Source organism: Psittacula echo, assembly GCF_963264785.1.
Source record: "Psittacula echo genome assembly, chromosome: 1".
Lineage (NCBI taxonomy): Eukaryota > Metazoa > Chordata > Aves > Psittaciformes > Psittacidae > Psittacula > Psittacula echo.
Window position 1 is genome coordinate 76946487 of NC_137735.1, and position 21764 is coordinate 76968250.

At 36.6% G+C, this 21764-nt stretch overlaps 1 protein-coding gene and 1 long non-coding RNA gene across 2 annotated transcripts in view; one reads left to right on the plus strand and one right to left on the minus strand.

Moving 5' to 3' along the window:
- Nucleotides 1-4540, plus strand: part of LOC308226406 — a 22056-nt gene extending 17516 nt beyond the window's left edge. The window contains exon 3 of the long non-coding RNA XR_013957882.1: nucleotides 2799-4540. This is a non-coding gene — a long non-coding RNA (uncharacterized lncRNA). The remainder of the gene's footprint in view (nucleotides 1-2798) is intronic.
- MYOZ2 (myozenin 2) overlaps nucleotides 1-15038 on the minus strand; it is a gene marked incomplete at both ends in the record, with an annotated part of 17267 nt that extends 2229 nt beyond the window's left edge. The window contains 4 exons of the mRNA XM_080628099.1: nucleotides 4344-4527; nucleotides 6097-6226; nucleotides 9733-9902; nucleotides 14963-15038. Coding sequence (XP_080484225.1) covers nucleotides 4344-4527; nucleotides 6097-6226; nucleotides 9733-9902; nucleotides 14963-15038 — 560 coding nt within the window. The remainder of the gene's footprint in view (nucleotides 1-4343; nucleotides 4528-6096; nucleotides 6227-9732; nucleotides 9903-14962) is intronic.
- Between the last annotated feature and the right edge of the window lie 6726 nt (nucleotides 15039-21764).

Consider the following 21764-nt stretch of genomic DNA (forward strand, 5'->3'; position numbering starts at 1 on the left):
AGCAGAAACAGGAGGCAGTTTATGGAAATTCAAATATCTTTTGTGGGATAAAACCCCATGTAGTTGTGTACAAAGTCTGGCTTCAGAGAATTATGCATTCCAGCATGCTGGGCAGAAACACGTGATGATTGACATAAAGGAGAGTACAGTAATTGGCTAATAGATGTTAATTTTCCTTTACAGTAGCAGTATGTTTTTGTGAGCAATAACTTGTCTAACAACATGGTGTTGTAATGACCTGTGTTGTGTACACATGAACTTGTATCACTTGAGCTGTGATTCATTGTGTAGAAGCCTAAAACACATCTGTAAAAAATTCCAGTAGTCATCGCTCATAATAAGGGTGGAAATGCTGGTTCAGAGCCGTAGGAAGTGGCACCAGAAGGTGTAAGAGATTGTTTAATATTCACTTTGCATATTCCTAAAAAGTAGGTGCATGATTTAACAGTAGCAGGCACAACCACTTTTATTATTAGCTGTTCTTTTAGGAAGGCAGGTGCTTCTTCCCCTCTCCCCACGGCCCCGCAATCTTTCTTATTGAACATTATGTTGAACATTGTCTCAATATAGGAGACTAATTGTAGCTGAAAGTCTGAAAATATGTTTTAACTGTATTGGATTAGCACCTTCATTTACCTAATTACAAAAAATGTGAGTTTCATTCACTGTCATTTGTAGAACATTCTGCTTATTGATACTTCTGTGCAAAAAGGAGACATAGGAGCAAAGAATCTGATCCTGCAAACTCTCGGAGCTTCATAGTAGCTCAGTGCAAGAGTTAATGCCAGTTTTCAGAGGTTTTCAGGAACTAAGGAACTGGCTAAGCACCCAGCTTCTACTAATCTCACATAATTTTAAGTGAGCACCCAAAACTTCTCTGAGGCTCTACATCTCATCCTTTTTACTGTAGAGTTCAGAATCCATTAATCAAATAAAAACAGCACCCAATCTGAATGGACTGGGTTTCTGCAGTGTTTTTGAAACAGTAGTCTTTGGGAATTGAGAAAGCCGAGCAGAAATTTATGTGGTAGGATAGGCAGAACTAGTCAGGCTTGCTTATGTGACTAAGATGTAGTCCTTTGTATGTTACTCCTAATACTACCTTTGATGTTTTTATCTGGCTTCAAGAAAGCAGATGGAATAAAAGTACTAATTTAATTAATATTACAAACTCCTCAACAAACGTAGATTCATGCTGTCTTTTCCACAGGTGCTTCCACTTTACTGCTGCTTTACCACTTGGTGCTTCCACGCTAATAAAAGAGCCTAGAAAATATTTCACTAGTAAATACTTCTTCAATTCTAATAGGAAGTAATCTCCAAGAGGAATCAGATGGCATGATTGTGTTCTGCAGCATTTCTCTGCTAGCACAGAATCATTTTCATCCAGGGGGAGGAAGGGTAGCCTGATCTGAACAGTCTGTTCAGACATCCTCAGAACTCACTTTCTCTGATCATGCACTCTGTCTAGTGCTGTGTGCTGTTGAACTGGCTGCCTCACAGAAAGCCCTCCCTCAGAAGGCAAATGTGCTTGACATTTGCTGCCACCACTTCGTCCTTCATTGACCTGAAAGCATTGCAAGTTTCTTGCAGCATAAAAAGCATACTAGAGCTCCACTAATACCTCTATGAATTCTGTAATTCTGATTCTGACACTATTACTAAAAATTGCACTGCTATAGAGTCCAGAGTCGCCTCTTCATTTCTGGCAGTGGAGAAAAAAAAAAATTAATCTGAACACTGTTTAGTGCTGAATATAGTTTTAAGCCATGCTTGTGTGCATTTATTCCAACACATCAGCCATCCCTAGCTGCTGAAGTTTCTTTTACAGTTTGTTGTGTAACAGGTAAAGCTGAAAGGAGCCTGAATATGGCTTGGAAAGTCTGCGTGCCATTTTCACAGATACCACTAAATGAGCCAGGAATAAGCCCAGGCCAATTTCCTTTGGGAGTCCTATGCATCACACTTACTGTTAACCACATCCCTTCCTGACTAATGATGACTGTACCAGTGTTTTGCATGAGAATGCATTGAATGCATTTCTTGAATGATGAAGCATTATAGAAAGCCTTGGTTGATGCCCTCACTGATAACAAAATGATCCCTTTATATCACTCTTTAATTGTTTAATACAGTATAATTTGCTTTCTCTCCAAGATTGCAATTAAAGAAGTGAAGGAGCTGTGACCCAGGTGCACAGAATTACATAGTAGGATCTAGGCACAGAAGTCCAAAAAGATATCTCACCTTATGAACAAAGCACTTAGGCTGCTAAATTCCTGAGGTACCTAATGTGTTCCTTGTACAAGTGCTCAGATTTGCCTTTATCTTAGCTATACAGGCAGCTGCACCTATCTTACACCGAAGCTCACTGTAATTCTCTAATTAATAATCTTACATGTAAGAGCCAGAAACCATCTTATTATACCTCTCCTAAGGGTTTGGCATTCCTATAGAAACAAATCCAGGCTAGCCACATTCTCAGTTTCTTTTTGGATCTACTCCTTCTTGCTAGAAAACATAAATCTGAGTGTACTGTATGTAACGGCTTTTCTAGATCCACGAGGCATCCTTTTATTTTCTTCTGGATGTGTTTTTTTTTTTGATGAAAAGGAGAGTTGTGGATTTTATTTGTATGCCTTGTGTTTTGCAGTCCAGATCTGGATTTAAATGCCAGTTTTTAGGTCTTTATGGCACTTAGAAGGGAGAATATTGACTTTCCATTATATGGATTATATGCATGTATGTTCAAGAAGCTCGGACTGTGGTGAGCAACAGTTTTGCTATGTTCTACACAGATAAAATCCCCATGGACAGAAGTCTGAACAGTTAAGTGTGGTAAAGAGGACAACTAACACACTTTGGGACCACAGAAGCCGTCAGATACCATCTCAAGACACATACCGCTATTAATGGGGCCTCTGTGCCCTGCCTAATCCTGACTTTCACAGGAATGACTTCCATGCTCAACTCAGAATCTCTCTTGTGAGAGGGAGAACTGATTCTGTCCTTGTTATTTCTGTACGTATTTTTTGGTGTTGTTTTTTTTTTGGGGGGGGGGGTTTGGTTTGGGTTTTTTCTTGTTGGTGGTTTTGGTTTTTGTTTTGTTTTGTTTTTGTTGGTTTGGGTTAATTTTTTTTGTTTTTGATGGTGTTTTTAATTTTGGTCAGTTACAATAGCTGTAGTGCATAAACTTTGTGGTTACTGTTCCAGTGTTAGCAGCTGTGGCACAACTCTCTGACTTGTGTTTGCTATTTTGTCTGCTGAGAAGAATGTGCCTCACAGACTTAATTGTATTGCTGTTAGAAAACCAGAATTAGTGCAATGTCTGCAGCGCAATTTTGATGTTGAACTATGTAATTTTTCAGTCCTTGCACTCAGAGTTGAGGCCCACCTTGATGGCAGAAACACAAGTCATGTTTGTGGTATTTTTCTTGAAGTTTATATTGCCGTGAGCCATTTTCTTTTCAATAGATTGCTGTCTGGCCTTTTGAGTAAGGGTTTTGTTTTGACTCAGCTGTTAGGAACTCAGCAGGGGCTATTTAGAGGAAAAACTGGCCATAACTTCAGTAAATACAGTGTGAAGGGTATGAATGAAAGCAAAAGACGTAAGTAAGAATGTGTTTTAAAGCTTTCAAAATAGTTCAAACCCCATTATTTTCCGTGAATGTAGTTCTGCTGAAAGCCTTAGTGTACTAGTAACTACGTAAATAAGCCTTCTACTTTAAAAGTTTAAGTCTCCTTGTAACATTTTATCTGTTAATTTGTTACTGAGGGTTACCAAAGGTAGAAAATGTTAAATGCGGTAAAATACGTGGTCTGCCAACTACTTGGTGTGAGGGATGAATTGAGGGATGAAGTTCATGATACTCTCATTGCCTAAAAACCAAACCATGTGAGTTGCATTATTTAAAAAAAAAAAAAAAAAAAAAAAGAAGGGTGGTTTGCATTATACGGCTTACAAAGTTTTGACTGAGAGTTTCTCTGCTAGATCTTAACAATCCCATAGCTAATGAAGTCAACAATGGAAATACTCAAGTTTCAAGCATTGCTATAGCCCATGTTTCCCATTTATTGAGTACAATGAATTTTGGTACTTATTCTTTCAGAGTTTTCAACAACTCATCTTACATTCCTAAGTTCTAGAATTTTATTTGGGGTCCATACTTTAGAGAGACTAGTTTCCTTCTTAATGCTGTTGTTTGCTGCTTGTAATGTGTGTGTTCATGTTTATGCATGTACTTGCAAACATAGGTGGTAGGTCTTTTTACAGCTGGTGGAAATGTTTAATTTCATAGTAGTTTTTCTCTGCAGTGTAAAATCCAGTGTCCATTCACAATTACCTGTTAAAGCTCCTGTAGTCAGGCAGTTCTGGCTTTGCTTCAGGTTTAAAAAGTTTAGGATATAAAGCTTCCAGCAGCTCTGGATCATCCCTAATAGCTTCTATCCAGGGAGACTGATAATATTTCGGCACAGAAGTAGTGTTGAACTTTTCAGGAGGAATTTCCTTCAGTGGTCCAGAATATCCTGCAGGGTGGTCAAGGCAAAATCATTATAAATAATAATTTGTGTTTTCTCCTTCCTTACCACCATCCTATGTAATTAGGAAGTAAAATACCATTATTTCACAGCTGGGTAAAATGAACAATTGGATCAAATCACTGAAATAATGAAAATATTTTAAAAACAACATTTTGGTTAAAACTAAAATAATTCTATATTCTTTGGGTTAAATTCTTCACAATTATTAAAAAGGGTTAGGCTTACAGCTATTATAGTGGAGTTTTTGTCTTTGCTTCTACCTTAGGTACCTTAAAATCTCCTACCTACTTTGTTTCTGGTCCTTCTCATTATCTGAAAAAGTGACAAATCAGTTTTCTCTGCATAATCATCCAAGGATCAGGCTCTGATCAGAATTCTACTGAGTAAATAAACTCCATATTCACTATGATTTCTTCTAAAGCCAAGCATATTATGGCAGGAATTAATATGGGGGGAGGGGAGAAGCCAGACCTTAACGTACCATTTAAAGAATTTAAAACAAGTGAGACATTATCCAATTATATGTTATACTATTTATTTGGAAAAACAAGGGAAATCTGTTCTAACCTTTTACCCTCCCACTACATCTAGCTCTTTAAATTAATGCTCTTTCCTTCCATGAGCTTAAAAAAAGCCCTGTGGCTTCATATCTATTCCTTTTGCCAGACTTTTTGGCCTAAAGAAAGACTTGAAGATTTCTATCATGTCTTGGCAATGGAAATTACCTCTGTTCACGTTGTATTTGACCAATGGATGCACAGAGTCCTAGCAGTCACTAACAGAGTAACATTGACCTAGTTTACATAGACTGGAAAAGGTCTGCAGAAAACATTCACTGAGTAATTCTGAACAAAGAATGAATTTGTGAAAACCACACTCTGCTCATGGATATTTCATAAACAGGAAGAAGCTCTGTATCACTGAATAAATTAAATAAATTAGCCTTCTCTAGTCTTTAAAGAATGCAAAATAAGACCTTCTTGTAGCTTGCTTCTGTAAATAAAGACAGTAGTACCCTCACAGTTAAGGACTTAAAAAAAGAATAGTTTATGCAGCCAGAGGCAAAATCCTTAAGTTACTTCTCTACAAAGGTTTCTAGCAAAATTTACAGTAAATTCAGTTTCACATTTTTTGATAATTAAACTACAATGAATAACTTTAAGACAGTTGGGCATTGTGTTGCATGTTAGAAACAAAGGTTTGGCAAAGAAAAAACTGTGTATTAATCTGGTTTTAAATCTGAGGATCTGTTTTTCAATGTTTATAAGACTACTAAATATAGCAGCAGTCTTTCGTGATATTAATGTATTTTTTCAGTTTAGGCAGAATTAGTATGAAAGGCATATCAAATCTTTAAAAAGATTTAAAAAGCAGAAGCAACTGAAGAGCACCACTTGACATTTCTATGGAAGATTCTGATTAGTTACCTTATTTCTAATTTATTGATTTCTAATATTAAGTCCATTAAAAAGTTCTTTTTGAAGATACTGTTTTTTAAAGAGTGCTGTGAAATGAAACCTAAATATATTTAATGTTTGTAAACTCATACATTACCTGGGGCAATGTTGTCAGGATGTGGTGGGCTCCGGGGATCAGGAGTATTAGGAGGTGTCATTGGGGCATGCTGGGGAATCCCTTCCACACTGAGTCCATCCATTCTAACACTCTGTATAGGCTCTCCACGCTGTGTTCAAATATAAGAAATGTCATTGACAGCACAGGCAAAAAATCCTCTATTGAGGTTTGGAGTGACACTCCAATTTACAGGCCACAGCTGAGACCTAGGGTATACTACCTGAAGGCATACTGTCCTGCTATTTGGTACCCTCTTTGGTCACAAAATCTCCAGGGTTTTCTGGCTGTTAGCTAGAAGATGAAACAGTTTCACAACTCTCTTACATTGGCTATGTATGCAAAAATAAATAATTTTTCAGAGTTAAGTATGATGTTCTTATATATTCAGATATAAGAATGATATAATTTTTAATGTCTGTGAATTTCTTATTGAAAGGATTGGAAGTGTTGTGAGCAAGGTCAGCAAGACTCCCAAAGCCTTACAACTGTCCAGCTGAGTTTCCTGACCGTTTCCTAAGTTTAGAATACTTAAATATTGATGCACAATCTACAAAGAGAGTCCATCCCATCTGATGCTTACACCAATCACACCACAAAAGCTACCTGTGCCTATGGGCTATGTGGTTTGCAGCAAAGAGTAGTTCTGGTCACTTGTGTAGGCGTAATATGTGTCCCAAGATCACTAGAATCTGTCATGTGCCAGGCAGAGCACCCTTGCTATACCTAAAGATTCAAGAAATCTAGCAAGGCAATATTCAACCAGATTGAAATGCCAAATGCTTGCCTTCTCCCAGCCTGCCAGACAAGATGGGTGATGAAGGATCCCTCTGCTGTTGTGATACATCACTTGGAGTATTGTGTACAGTTCTGGTGTCCTCAACATAAAAAGGCCATGGAGCTGTCGGAACAAGTCCAGAGGAAGGCCATGAGGATGATCAGGGTCTGGAGCACCTCCCGTACAAAGACAGGCTGAGAAAGTTGGGGCTGTTCAGCCTGGGGAAGAGAAGGCTGTGTGGAGACCTCATAGCAGCCTTCCAGTATCTGAAAGAGGCCTACAAGGATGCTGGGGAGGGACTATTCATTAGGGACTGTAGTGATAGGACAAGGGGTAACAGGTTAAAACTGAAACAGGGAAAGTTCAGGTCAGATATAAGGAAGAAGTTCTTTACTGTAAGGGTGATGAGGTACTGGAATGGGTTGCTCGAGGAAGTTGTGAATGCTCCATCCCTGGCAGTGTTCAAGGCCACGTTCAGCAGAGTCTTGGGGTGACATGGTCTAGTGTGAGGTGTCCCTGCCCATGGCAGGGGGGTTGGAACTTTATGGTCTTAAGGTCCTTTCCAACCCTAACTATTCTATGATTCTGTAAGTTTGTGTCATTTGAACTTCAAAGCACTTATTCTTCAGAGCTTCTCTTCCTATATCAGTTGAAATTTCACTGCATTTGTTGAATAACTTTTGTTTGGGATTTTCCTTTGTTATAGAAATAAATTCAGTTTCTTTCTGGAGATTCATGGTATACTGTTCCTTTCCACTCTGATAGGATATCAGGTCATCAGTTCTAAAGAAACATTCAAAGGCTTAATCACTGTTGCATAAATATAGAATTAACGTCTTGTAAGAAGTCAGTGTCTTATTTTAGCTATGACACATAGGCTAAAAGCAATTTAAATATAGACTGTTTAAGACTTTGTTAAAGTACAAAGCAAACAAATACTTGTTTAAACTTCAGACAAACAAGATCAAGGCAGAGTGTTTTCTAGCCATCCTGAAGTATGTTGGAAGGATTAATTTTGGCAGGCAGAATCATAAAGATGATGAAGACACCACCAGTGGTAGGAAAATAGACATTGAAGGAAAAGGAACAGGAACCAAAGAGGCATTTTTTTCATGTGTCACACTGGCATACTGATTGCACAGCATGCTTACTCCACATGTATTGTGGTAAGAAGTAGACTAGAGGGGAACTGATCTGTCAGACCTTGTAGCAGAAGCATGGAACTGGACCAAAATACTGGCAAGATAGAGGGTATGCTCAGGATTTATCTGTGTAGCTTCTAATACTCAATAGAGGGAGAAACTGGGAGGATGGTATTCATAGATGTGTTTCTGAATAACGGTGTTCTAACAATAGTTTTGGATGTCCAGTAGAGTTGTTCAGGTTTTTTATATGGGATTTCTTTTGTGCAGATTTATTTTTCAAAAGTGGATTTATCAAAACTCAGACTTGATGCCTGTGTAATTTTTTTTCTGTTGAGTGACCAAAAAAGTTTGAAATATCTGCACCACAAAAATAACCCATGTGAAAATTTTTCTTCTGTGACGTGGGATATTAAGACATTCTTTTCTTCCAGAGGAAAGTTACTTTTTTTTGTATGGAAAATGTAAATGCCACAGAATTACTAATATATCTAGTATTACAGTCAACAAAGCATAGAGAATTCCTTATTCAAGAAGGAAACATAAATATTTTTGAAATGTTAGTTATGATATTGAAATATTGAACTCAGCTACAATAATCACCTGAGTGTTATAAGTTTCCTTAAAATCAACAAGCTGTATTGATTTTATTGTTTCTGATTTATTTACAAGCATATGTGTATTTTCTTTAGTAAAATGAAACATGAGTAAGCATGTTGGTGCTTTGTGGTTCTGGTTAATAAATTAATTGTTTCCTATTTGTTCCAAAACAAGCTTTAGATTATATCACAACAATACATTACATATAGTTACTAATTTTTTTTTATCCCACTTGAAGATTAAAGAATAATTGAGTCAAAGTATTTGTATGGATTCTGTGGGGGTTGGAGGCTAACACAGTCATAGCACTAACTATGCAATGAATAGTTGTAAAAGCTTCAGGTAAAGAGAATTGCTGTTCTACAAGAAATACTTCCTAGGTTAATGATAATTACTTTTTGTAATATATATGTCTTTTAATCTTCAAAGCATCTTAAAAGTACTGAGACAAATTCTGCTTCTTTAGTTGCCTACCTTTGTATCCGAAAGCAGAAGGGATGCATACATGCAACCAAGAAGCAGAATTTAATGCAATACTGGAATCAGAGGAGCTGCTTGCATGCTATATTAGACTGGGCATAGAATATTCATGTTCAAATAATTAAAACTTGCAGCACATTGGAGAGTTGGGTAAAATTTATGAATAATGTTGTCCCTATTTTCAGAGGTTAAGCAAAAGGCCTGAGTATTTTGCAAAGACTGCAGATGAGACAAATGCTGGGTTAATTTAGTTCCTGCCATGAGGATTTCCGGAGTATCATTAATTATTTAACCAATTCCTGAAGGACTAGTTTGAAGAGTAATTGTAATTTCAGTGGCAAGCTCCATCCTTTTTCTCTCAGTTGAGTCAGACAGGCCAGAAGTGTGTTAGTGCCATCTGTGAGAGTCATTTTGCTGACTGGGAACCATGTTGAGGTCACCAACCTATTTTAACAAAAATACTGGTTGCATGAAGCTAACTCTTATTTCTTCCAACCTTCTGAATATTATTAAGTAGTTAATTTTCACATTAAGTAGTTAATTTTCATCAGTCAACTAGGTAGTTATTACAAGCTAGCCTCACTGTGTTTCATTAATAAGTTATTACAAAATACTCACATTTCTTGGCTTGTTTGCTACGTAATGATAGTTTTCATATGTGTATTTGTCAGATCTCCGCTGACGTCTCTTGAAGAGTCTTGCACCTCTGTTGCTGAGTGTCGATAATTCCTCTACCATGATATCTCTGGGGGTGCTGACTTTTTTACCAAGGTTTAAGCTGGGTGATTCTGCAATACAAGGGATAAATACATGCCTCTCTTTTTCCTAAATGTCTGATATGGCATACCCTGCACCTGAAATCCAGCAACATGTTAACACATACTTCTGTAACACATAGAATAGCTTCATATGGTGTTAGTGAAATTAATCATTCTTTCAAAATTTGGAACAGAGTTCTGAACACCACAAACCTGGTTTTTTTGAAGATACTAGACACCTCAAGATCCAAATTTACTGCAGTTAAATAGCATTCAGCTCTTACCAAAATTAGGTCTGTAATGTCCTATACACCGTCTTAATAGCAGACTAGTAAAAAGTGGCTTCTGGTGAAACCAGGAACAAAATTCCATTTGACCCCAGGGTTCTCACATCAGACCTTTGCTTTCTGTGGCCTGCATTGGATAGATGAGCAGGTAGCCCCTTTTAAACATACCTTCCAGTTTCTTACTGCTTATAGACATTTGATTTTCATTTATTCTTTAATATTCTGCTTGCTTTTGAAAGCCAGAGCATGTTTTGTACTTTAAGAAACTTTTGCACTAGGAAGTCTCTATTACGTAATACTTTTTAAACATTTTTAAAGAAGATTTCAAAATAAAGCTCAGGGGGTTGAAAGTGGGAATCCTAACAAAGAATTAAAACATGCTTCTAGGAACTATTAGATTTAAAATATTTGCTTTTTAATTCTCTCCAAGAAGAAACTGAATTACTAGATTCAATATTACTTTATTCACCACATTTTGGTTCCTTCTTTGTCTTTGGTGACTTCCTGGGAGATTTGAAAATGAAAATGAATAAGCAGGGGAAAGGGAGATCAACTTGGGACTCTAAATGGCCAACTGAATATCAGAAACTCTATTGGTCATCTTCATGGTAATGTCCTGGACACTGGGATGCTGGTAGCAATAGTTGTTGCTTAGTAACTGAATTCTCTAGATGTCCTCAACCTATGCATAAAACTTAACCCTTAGAATACAGTTGTTTCAACACCAAACAAACAATTTTCTACTAATTTATTTCTGCTTAGAAGGTTGTAGAATTTAACAAATACAACAATAATTGGATTGCATAGTAAAAACAGAATTTCTAAGAAAATTATTCTTGTTGCCTCTTACTTTAGTATTTATAATCTTATTAATTGAAATAATATTCCATTATTTCCCTAGGTTGTTCATAAACTTCAGGAAGAAAAATAGGAAGATGCAGTGTGCTTTGAGGATTGTATAGCAACTATTGCGGTCTTCTAGTATGTTTTTCTGATCCACTCAAAATCATGTTTTGTTATTTCTTTAATAAGAAGACATTCTATTCTTCACATATTCTTAGAGTCTACAGGATTTAAAATTCTGAACTTTGGACATATTTTAATGCATTAAAATGAAATTAAAGAAAATTATATGCAAGGCACAATGTTGTGATTCCAGAGTAAGCACACAGGAAACACAATTTAAAATTAACATTGCAAATTAATTAACAGCAGAAGGTATGTAATGATGAAGTTAATATTGCATGTGCAGAGTTTCATTTTGAGTAAATGGCATGTTCAACATGGCATATATCTCCTAGTAACTTTATGCTGGAAAAACAATGTGATTTGCTGACATTTAAGAAAACTCAGTTGAAACAGTTATATTAAATATTTAGCCAAAGCTGTATAGGTGAGAGTTTTCCATGTAATAAACAAATTTGTAGGCCCTGAAGTGCATCAATGTTGATCCACTTCTGTTCCTGCTGATTTCAATTGGATGTTTGCAGTAGATTTAAATGGAGCCAGGAGTAAGCTAACTGTATCGTGAGCTGGAGCATGCACTTCTGCTTTAAAAACAGTATTCGCAAGGAATCCTAACAACCTCCTGTTATTTAAGAGGTAGCTACAAAACAGAGAGTTCTTAACATGGAAAAAAATGACTCAGCTTGCCCAGTGTAGCTGTATTAGTGACAGATAGTAGATGGGTTTTGGCTCTGTGATTAAGTGCACTGGTTATTGGCCAGTGGCCTGACATTTCAACGTGCAAGTCACATCTTGATTTTCTCAGTTCTAAAGGTTACTGCTGAGATATGGACTGTTGGATGGTTTTAGTAAGGATTAAGAAATTTACCCGTCAGATTGGCAACATTTTCATGTAGAGAAAGCTTTTTTCCTTTGTACACAGAGTGGGTAGTACGTACATCCTCAGAGACTGGGGTGCCAAGGTGATTGCAGATCTGTGAACAAACTACTCAGTATTCTTCTGTGACATGCTGGATGTTACCTATTTTGGGCCTTGCTGTTCCCTTACATACAAACTGTTCTTGTTAACATTAACTAAAGGCTCCAAGGTGCTTTGTAACCCATAGTTGTGTACTATTGTGTATCCAGGCATCATCCCAAAAACGTAAGTGTGAAGTTCCTTTGAGTCCCCTGCCAACTAAAATCTAATCATCTGTCGAGTTTTATGATGTGTCTAGGGATTGTTTGAGTGTCAGTGCAGAAAAAGTGATGAAGAATGAGAAAAGGAGGACATTTAGAGGGTGATAGAAAGAGAACATCAGTGTTATAAATGGACATTGTAAATTAATATTGGAAATATAATTCAAAGTTTAATCCTAATCTTAACCTTTCAGCTTCATTTCTTAATTTGTTCCTGCCAAGTCCTTCCTGTCCTGTGCTTAAAATCATAACAGACTGTATTTAAATATGATTTATATAGTTCCTCCTTCATTCACTGACTAAGCCCCCTTTAATCCTCCAGTTTATGGTCTTCTAAATACCTTAATCTGGATTATAAATTTCAGTAATGAATATCAGATAGTATGTTTGTTGTATTATCAGAAATAAGATTTTTTAACTATATCATGAAAGATAATCATGTAGTTACTGAAGGATGCATTTAAGAAGTAGTAGAGAACTGGATTTGAGATTTATGTGTAGTTGAAGGCTAACCTGATGAACATGTTTACATGTGTAAATATATGTATTTACATATGTTTAAGGAAGCCCTTAAATGTGGCCCTTAACACATGTATTTACATGTTTACCTCTACTAAGTAGCCTTAGAAATGTTATGATCAGTTCATGTCTGCCAGTGAAAAAACAAGGGCTTGGGAAGGTCACTATGTCCGCATGCTGATTTATGACTACAGTTTCTCTTCTGAGACCATAAGAGGATTTACCCTTAGTGTCTCTTCCTGCAGCATTTTATTGACGTATCAAAATTCTCTAAAACACAAAGTCATGTCCCACAAACCAACAGGAGATGTTGACTTTCAGTCATTACCAGTCTTGCCCAGAGATTAGTAATCTATGGTAAACTGGTAAAAACTTGATTCATTTTGTATTTTATCAACAACTCTTTCTGCTATGAATATCTTTTAACAAGGAATTTGAGGTTCACTCTTTACCTGAAAGCCTTATAATAAAAGGGGGCTGAAATAAAAATGCAGTGGGCATGCTTTCTGTGTGTCATTCCAAGCTACCAGGGCTTGCATTACAGAATCTTCTCTTACTCTTTACCTTTGTTAGCAGTAGAGAGTTTCATAGGTCTGTGAGACTCGCTGAAACAGTATATTTTAATTTTTATGCAGGTGCAAGACTGCCATTATTAGTGATGCAGACCCCAGAAAGACAGGACTTCACCTTCCAGATCTCATGTTAGGCTTGTTGAATTAACAATTAGGGGAAAAAGAAAATGTTAAAAATTGGCAGAGCTGAATTTAGCCATTTAAAAACCAGGTTTCTCCTTGATTTTTCCAGGAATTGTTCAGATTAGGTCCCAAAGAATTAGCATATGCTTTGTGTGATTACAGCTTTGGTTATCCTTCTGGTTCTTAACCAGAAGAAAGACTTTCTTCCCAGTCCCCAGAATGCTTACAGAACTATTTCAGGCACATAGAATACTTGGGTGTACAATACCCCCTAAAACCCCAATGAAGTTGTAATAAAATCTGTAGGGGCAGACTGGCTTTCAGACTTAAGTGTGTTTTCAGTGGAGAATGGAAAGAGGAAAGAGGCATTTGATTAGGAAGAGAAATTACAGGAAAAAAAGAAATGGTAATATCAGAAGGACTAGAACCAGGTACTAAAACTTACAGCTTCTTTTCCTAAAAACCTTATGTCTCTTGTCCTACTCTTCATGCAGTCATTATAGTCAGTGATGAATACAGAAACCATCCCCAAATTCTTTCGAGCAAAAGCCCACAAGAAAGATTTTCAATACTGGAATTTCATGTTTAGTGTTTTGTCCTGGGTGAGTGATACAATTTTCATAAATTCTTAAAATTTATGGAGCTCCCTCTTTTTAAAGTAAGTCTTGTGGGATACTTTTCACTTATAAAAAATTGACCTTTTATATAGATGGTAAAAAAGGCTTCATGGGCAGGATTGGAAGTGTCTCCTAAAGGATCCAGCACATACCTAATGAAAGCATGCAGATTTGTTTTCCCAACAAAGTTAATTGCTTCTTAAGGTGTCACACCAGAAGGGTGGTTTTTTTTTTTGAGAACCTGTTATAAGAAATCAAACTGCCTTCACATAATGGCTACATTTTCATCAGTGCAACAACAGGAAAGTAAGGTATCTTCATATAAGATTAATTGGTGGCTGTGAGTTAGAGAGAATTGCCAAAGGCTGGTAAAATTTGTTAGTTACAAAGATAAAAGTTTAAGAGGAAGGAACAGAGATGTAAATGTTTGTTTCAAAATTTTTTATCATTCATGTAAAACAGCAGTGAAACAGCAGAAAAGAGGATACAGATCAGCACGTTTCTTAGATAATAGCCTTTTAAAATGGAATGAAGTCATGTTATTAACCCCAAATAATATTCTGAAAGGCTATCCTAGCAGAATGTACATCAGCTGTTAGATTACTTCATTCCTCCACAACAGTTGTTCATCTGAAAATAGCTTTCAAATGAAAAGAGGCAACTACAAAAGGATTAGTTACCATAGGCAGCATGATACTCCCACAAGATTATTTATGGCAAAACACCCAGAGACAAAGCTGTAAGAGTTAAACTCTATGATTAAAAAAAATATATTAGGGAGGGCTAGAAGACATTGCATATACATTAAGCTGGGTTCAGCGCTATACCATTTCTGTGTATTTCATCCATAATGGCTGATGCTTGTTGTTTCCTCTCTTTGACCATGGCAGAATGTGATAACATTGTGACTTTCTGATAGGATTTTTCCTTGCTGAAAAAAAAACCACATTTTTACATTGTTGAGCCAGTTTGCACAATTTGGCCAGCTTTAATTTCTAATAAACTGTTTAGAACAGTTGAATAGTGAAGTTAGTTATTTCTGATTTAGAAATACTGCAGTTTTAATTGTGTGAAATGCACTGGCAGTTCTTGCTTGCAGACAGATGCAAGGACATGATTCTGGTGGATAGAAGATTCAAAGGAATGGTCTTTGAGTTGTCTACATAAATTCTGTACCAAAATCAGTGTCAGTGGTCTAGGTCTTCTCACATCTACACATTATTAAAAGATGTAAATTCATAACTAGTATTTTAATTGCATCTTGGTTTATTACTTCAGAAATGTTACATTTTAACATTTCTTAATCTAATAACGAACTTGAGGAACTAATAGAGACACCCTGGCATCTTTAAAGAAACTGCATTTCTGACTAAGTAAAAAAAAATAAACACATTTTTAATCGCAGAGTCAAGAGGTTACATAAATGTTTTCTATATGATAGTTTGTAGGACAGACAATGTCAAAATATTTCAGGAAACAATGCACTTACCCTAGTGTTCTGTTGTGTAGAAAAAAAGCGATCTCAACCCTTTAGTTGAAGCTTCCGGAGTTAGTTACGTTACGGGGATGACCTGCCTGGTCCAGGATGGTTTCTACCCTTGTGCTTGGATCTGCATGGTACCTAGTACCAAGACAAACTGGGAGCTGATACTCTTCAAAGGGATTGGCATCCAGCTGACATCAACTAGTTATATATAGAATCGAACACTCTAGCCACTCATATCTTCCTGGCAAAAGAAGAGAACTGAAAAGATTCAACTGCACCCACAACAAAGGGAGTTTATATCCTTTTCAGAGCTTATTGGAAGATGTAATGAAATGCTCCTGTCATACTTGCACAGATCATCTCCTCATCACCTCTGAGAATAATAGCCTCCATGCTATAACCAGGAAAGGAACATTTAAAAATATGATGTTAAATATATGGATGAGCAAGACAGATGAGAATGGCATGGGCTAATCCTTTAGTGAAAGATGAAACCATGCTTCAATAGTAGCTGATGGCTACAGTCACAGACGGCTGATACACAAAGTCTGTTCTGAAAATGAAATGTGAATTTTTCAGTATTACATGTGGTAGGGGCTAATTGTTCAAAAAGCACTCACTCCTCAAAACCAGTTATTCAAAATCTCTTAATTATGTTTGTGCATTAGGAACAGAAACCTGTGGTAATTTGAAGCTTAATAATATTCAACATTCTGGAATACTGTTGTATCATTTTATCAAACAAATGTGTGATATTTAGAGCACAGATATTTCGTAGCACCAACCAACTTTGGACAGAAATTAAAAGAAAGAAACATTACCCCCCCAGCTGAATCATGGGACAGTAAAAGCAAGATGAAGTTTTTGTATTTTGTGTTTGGGTTTGTTCTAGGAAGTTTCTTTTTCTCATGGAAAATTATGGTTTTGTTTCACTTGGAGGATTCATCAGAAAATTACTTGGATCCTGATACAACAGGAGAAAGAAATTCTGACTGCAAATGGAATCTGAATAGTAATAAGATGTACCAACAGTGCACATAACTTTTCGAGCAAGAAGCACTCTGATACAGATAAAATCATAGAATCATAGAATAGTTAGGGTTGGAAAGGACCTTGAGATCATCTAGTTCCAACCCCCCTGCCATGGGCAGGGACACCCCACACTAAACCATGTCACCCAAGGCCTCATCCAACCTGGCCTTGAACACTGCCAAGGATGGAGCATTCACAACCTCCCTGGGCAACCCGTTCCAGTGCCTCACCACCCTCTCAGTAAAGAATTTCTTCCTTATATCCAATCTAAACTTCCCCTGTTTAAGTTTGAACCCGTTACCTCTTGTCCTGTCACTACAGTCCCTGATGAAGAGTCCATCCCCAGCATCCTTGTAGGCCCCCTTCAGATACTGGAAAATGTATGAGTCTGATGCGATGTCCTAAAAGCCTGCTTGTCCAACCATAAAATCACATTATTTTTAACTAAAGCTTTCTGTTCCTAGGCTTAGCTTTTCAAAACTTTTTTTCTGAGGTCCTAGATATCTCTGCCCCAAAGAGGTGTTAATTTTAATCCTCACTATCAGAATTTACCTCCTGCTGTTACTCATTGGTAATCCTTTTCTAGTTTTTTGTGATTAGATCGGCCAGCTTTGACGCTACCAGCAAGCATGGTCAAAGTCTTGGTTGAATGTTATCTCTTCAATGGAAGACCAAGATTGTTCTCAGTGGTTCACCACGAAGCTGTCAAGTGGCATTGCAGGAGAGTCTGTCAAGGGTTCATGCTACTCCTATTTTCATTAATAGCTTCAGTGAAGTAGAGAATGTCGGAGAATGCCAACCTAGGAAAATCACAAGCGATCTGTAGGAAAGAATATAAATGTTAACTTGATGAACTGGAAAAAAGTAAAATGCAATTCAGTAAAACCACATCCAAATGAAAGTATGAAGTGGGCATTCAACTGATTGACACTGAACTTCTAAAACTTGAATTTTTGATCCAGGAGAAATTAGCAAGAGGCATCCCAAATGGGGATGTGTTTAGTCTATTCCAATTTCTGTTAACTAATAGAATAAAAAATACACTAGTAAGCTAAATTGTACTTTTACACTATTGGAATATGTATAATTAAGTCAACTGTTACTTCTGGATGACTGCAGGCTTTTGAGAATGGTAGAATCAGCCTTCAAAATTACACTGAAAAATTCTTGAAATAATTCAAAGTCAATAAAATTAAGAGATAAAATGCAAAGTAATTGCTCATAAGAAGGAAAAATCAATTGCAGGGAAAGAAACTGAGGAATAACTGCCAAAAAAAATTTGGCAGAATAAATCATAAAATAAGCATTAGTCACTAGTGCAGTATAAAAAAATGGAAATATTTTGAGCTTTTTGAACAGACTATCAGAAGGAAGATTATCTAATTTTACTGACATTGAGGAGCTGGAATATTTTGATTATCTTTAAGGAAGATGTAATGCTGTGAAGAACTGAATAATATCCAGGCAACACATCCTAAAGAATATTACCTGTGAGGAAAGAATTGGTTTGTTTGGTGTGAATTCAACTTATTTATTTGTGATACATATGTATGGGTCCAAATGCTTATGGCAATACCTGTGGTTCAGCAAAGTGCTTCAGATCAGAGTTTTAAGAATGATTTTCGTACTTTTGTTTATTTTGAAACAATTTTCTAATTTATGTATTGTCACCTACCACATTGTTAAACTTCAGAAGTATGTTTTTGTCGTGGTTTAAGCCCTGGCTGTAAATTAGAACCACGCAGTCTACTTCCCCCCACACTCCCCCAGAGGGATGGGGAGGAGAATCGAAAGAATGTAACTCCCACGGGTTGAGATAAAAACAGTCCAGTAACTAAGGTATAACACAAATCACTACTGCTGCCACCAATAATAATGATGATAAGGGAAATAACAAGGGAAGAGAATACGATACCGCCCTCCGGAAAAGAGAGCCCGACAGAGAAGAGGATGTGCCCTTCCGGGTAGCTCTCAGTTACATCCCCTGGCATGACGTGCTGTGGTATGGAATACCTCTTTGGCTAGTTTGGGTCAGGTGTCCTGTCCCTGCTTCCTCCCGGCCCCTCCTCCTCCGTGGCAGAGCATGAGACTCACAAAGTCCTTGGTCAGTCTAAACATCGGTGTTATCAGCTCTGTTCCCAGGTCGAAAGTCAAAAACACAGCGCTGCAACAGCTACTAAGAAGGAGAAAAACTGACTGCTACTGCTGAACCCAGGACAGTTTTATTCTTAAGAAAAAGCAGTGGTAGCAGCTTACAGATGACACAACCTAAAACTTTATTGACTGATATTTTTATCTGTAAATTTTATTGTTTAGAAGTTTAACTTTAAAAAACTATGTACAATGACTATACTAGCATTTGATTTACCACTTACTTCTGTGTCAAGATTTTGCCATTAGCTGAAATAGATATAAGCATATGTCATTGCAGTTGAAATAAAGAATGTTTAACTGTCATAGCTGCAAAACTAGAGCTTATGCTGTTGAATGCTGTTTTCTTTTACAATGCTCAGAGAAGTTCAGGGCACGTAAAATATACCAGGTTGCTAAAATATCATTTGTATATATACATGATGAATAGAATGTCCATGATAATGAGTAAAGGTTAAGGAAGGTGAAAGAATTACAGTGCCATGTGACATCATAATAAAAATTAAATCTTGCATTTCAGTGAGAAGCATTATTTAGCAAGTGGAAAACTAGAAGGATTAAGTCAGCCTGTGAACAAGAACCACACCTGTTTTCTTCCTTTAGGTCATTTTTATTTAACCAAGTAAGACTTTTCCTTCCAGTATCGTCTTTTCCAGCACCTTGTGAGATCTTTCCCTCCACACTGCTTCCCCTGAATTGCATAACTGACCAGAAAGGGATCCCAGGCTGCAGGTGGAAATAGCCTGAACTACATACAGTCATCCACTTCTGTAAGTAATTTCTCCCTCATTTTCTCACTTTTTCTTTTCCTTACTTTCTTTTTCTCTTCAACAGGGAATACAATGAGTTAATGAGTTGTCGCTCAAACAAGACTTAATTTATAGGCAATTTAAATGCTGAATAATGCCTTAATTCTTAGTGATTGCTTAATTCATCCTGAGATTGTGACTGCCGTATGTGCTTATTTTTATGCCTTGTATTTAAATCCATGAACTATTCAGGGTATTAATGTTAATATATATGTGGAGTCTTAATGCACAACATGAGTGAAATCAAGAGGTTCAGGGATTAGATATGTCTGTTTGTAAAAAAGGGGTTGTAAGTACTACACCTACAGTAGCAAAGTCCCTGCTCAATTAATGACTTAACTGATGTTTCTGTATTCTGTATCTATCTTATCTTCAGACAGCCATTTGCAGGTATAGCTGTTACTGTGAAATACTTGACTGGAGCCAAAGAATAAATAGGCAGAGATAAACTACCAACAGTCGGGTTTTGTTTTGTTGTTTTGGTTTTTTTTCTTTTACATTAAACTGGTCCTTATAGATGTGGAGGTCAAAAAAGCGGTGCAAAAATCAGAGATATGGGAGTTTTCCTTCTGAAGAGAGTTCCACTTTCTTCTTTTGCAGTGCTTAATTTTGATGGTAGTCACAATAAAAGTCTTACATTTTTTAAACGCAGACAAGTAGAAAACGTTGTGCCCCAATTTGCTTCACAGTAGATTTTCATGTGTGTAAAGGACATGTTTAGTTTATGCTCAAGTCAGTTGATGCATAACAAAGAAATGAATGGAAGTAAAGGCTGGCATTAGGAGAAAGCTTGCTCCATGTGACAAGCAAGAAGTTGCTAAAGAAAGCCTGTATTAGATTGTATTTGCTAAAACAAAATGTTAAAGAGGCCTGACACATTTTCTGTCACAGGTCTTTCCAATTTGTATTTTTTGCCTCTCACGCATTGAACAATTTTCTTTGGCAGTTCTCCCACTTTCAGGAAAATCTGCAGACATGTTTCTCACAAATTTAGCATGATCAAGGTGAATAAATGTTTTTCTTGACAATAGTAGGAAGTTTTGTTATGTCTTTGTAAAAGTTAAATCCTGAAAAATATAGACCTATAATTCTGCTTTTACTTAAATTCTAAAGTTGAGCTAGCCTAAACCTCTCACGTGTGTTGTGAATGAAATTAAGTCCTGTTATTGTTATAAATTTCCATGACATATGCCTTGCATTCTGACATAGGCAGTACAGGGTTCACTATTTTCACTTCTAAATTTGGGTTTGTTTGAATGAAAAAAGAAAATAATAAAATACAGAGTTGTCTGGAATATGCTTCCCTGCTTATGAAGAGTGTGGAACATTTTTGTGAATATTTTCAGTTCGAAGTTTTGCTTAGGGGAAAAAAAAAAGTCTTTAGTTTTACAGATAAGAAATTAAATATTTTCATTTCAGTTACATGCTGGATTGGTACTTTCTCTGTAGCTACATTGAACACACTGGCAAGAGATTGATACAATTGAGGTATTGGTAATCATGTAATCAATGATGTATAACGTATTTGATAGACTTTTCAAAATATTGTTACTGTTGTCTTTCTGTTCAAGATCCAAAGGCTATCATAATTTTTAGGAAGATACTCTATGACTGACTATTCTAATTTTCATCATTTTTAAAAAAAGAAAATGGGAAGGTTTATTTTGTAGAAGTTACATTTGCCACATCACACGTAGCAACGATTTACATAGAAAGCTTGCACAAAGAAACAACCCACAAAAAAAAACCTAACAAAAAACTCATCCTTTTTCTAAAGGAGGATGACATCTAAAGGTAAATGTTGCCCTTGTTCACAGGCTTACAGGCTGGCTTAATCGTCTTAGGTTGCCATGTATATATAATAATACTTACCCTCATTGAAATACGTGTTTTGATAGGTATAACTCATTGGAGACTGGGTCTCTATTTGACTGAAGTTAAATAATACATAATAATAGGTACAAGAAGCAAGGTGTGGCATTTTTTCCGTGCTGTGGGACCCTTCTGCATTTAGGACAGTCATATTAGAAATACATTTTCTGTGCAGAGATAGTGATGAGAGACAGATGATGAGAGCGCTTCATTTTTTCATGGAGGCACAGTATCACCCTCATTCTGCACTAAGAACGGTACAATTGCTCCAGCAGCTTC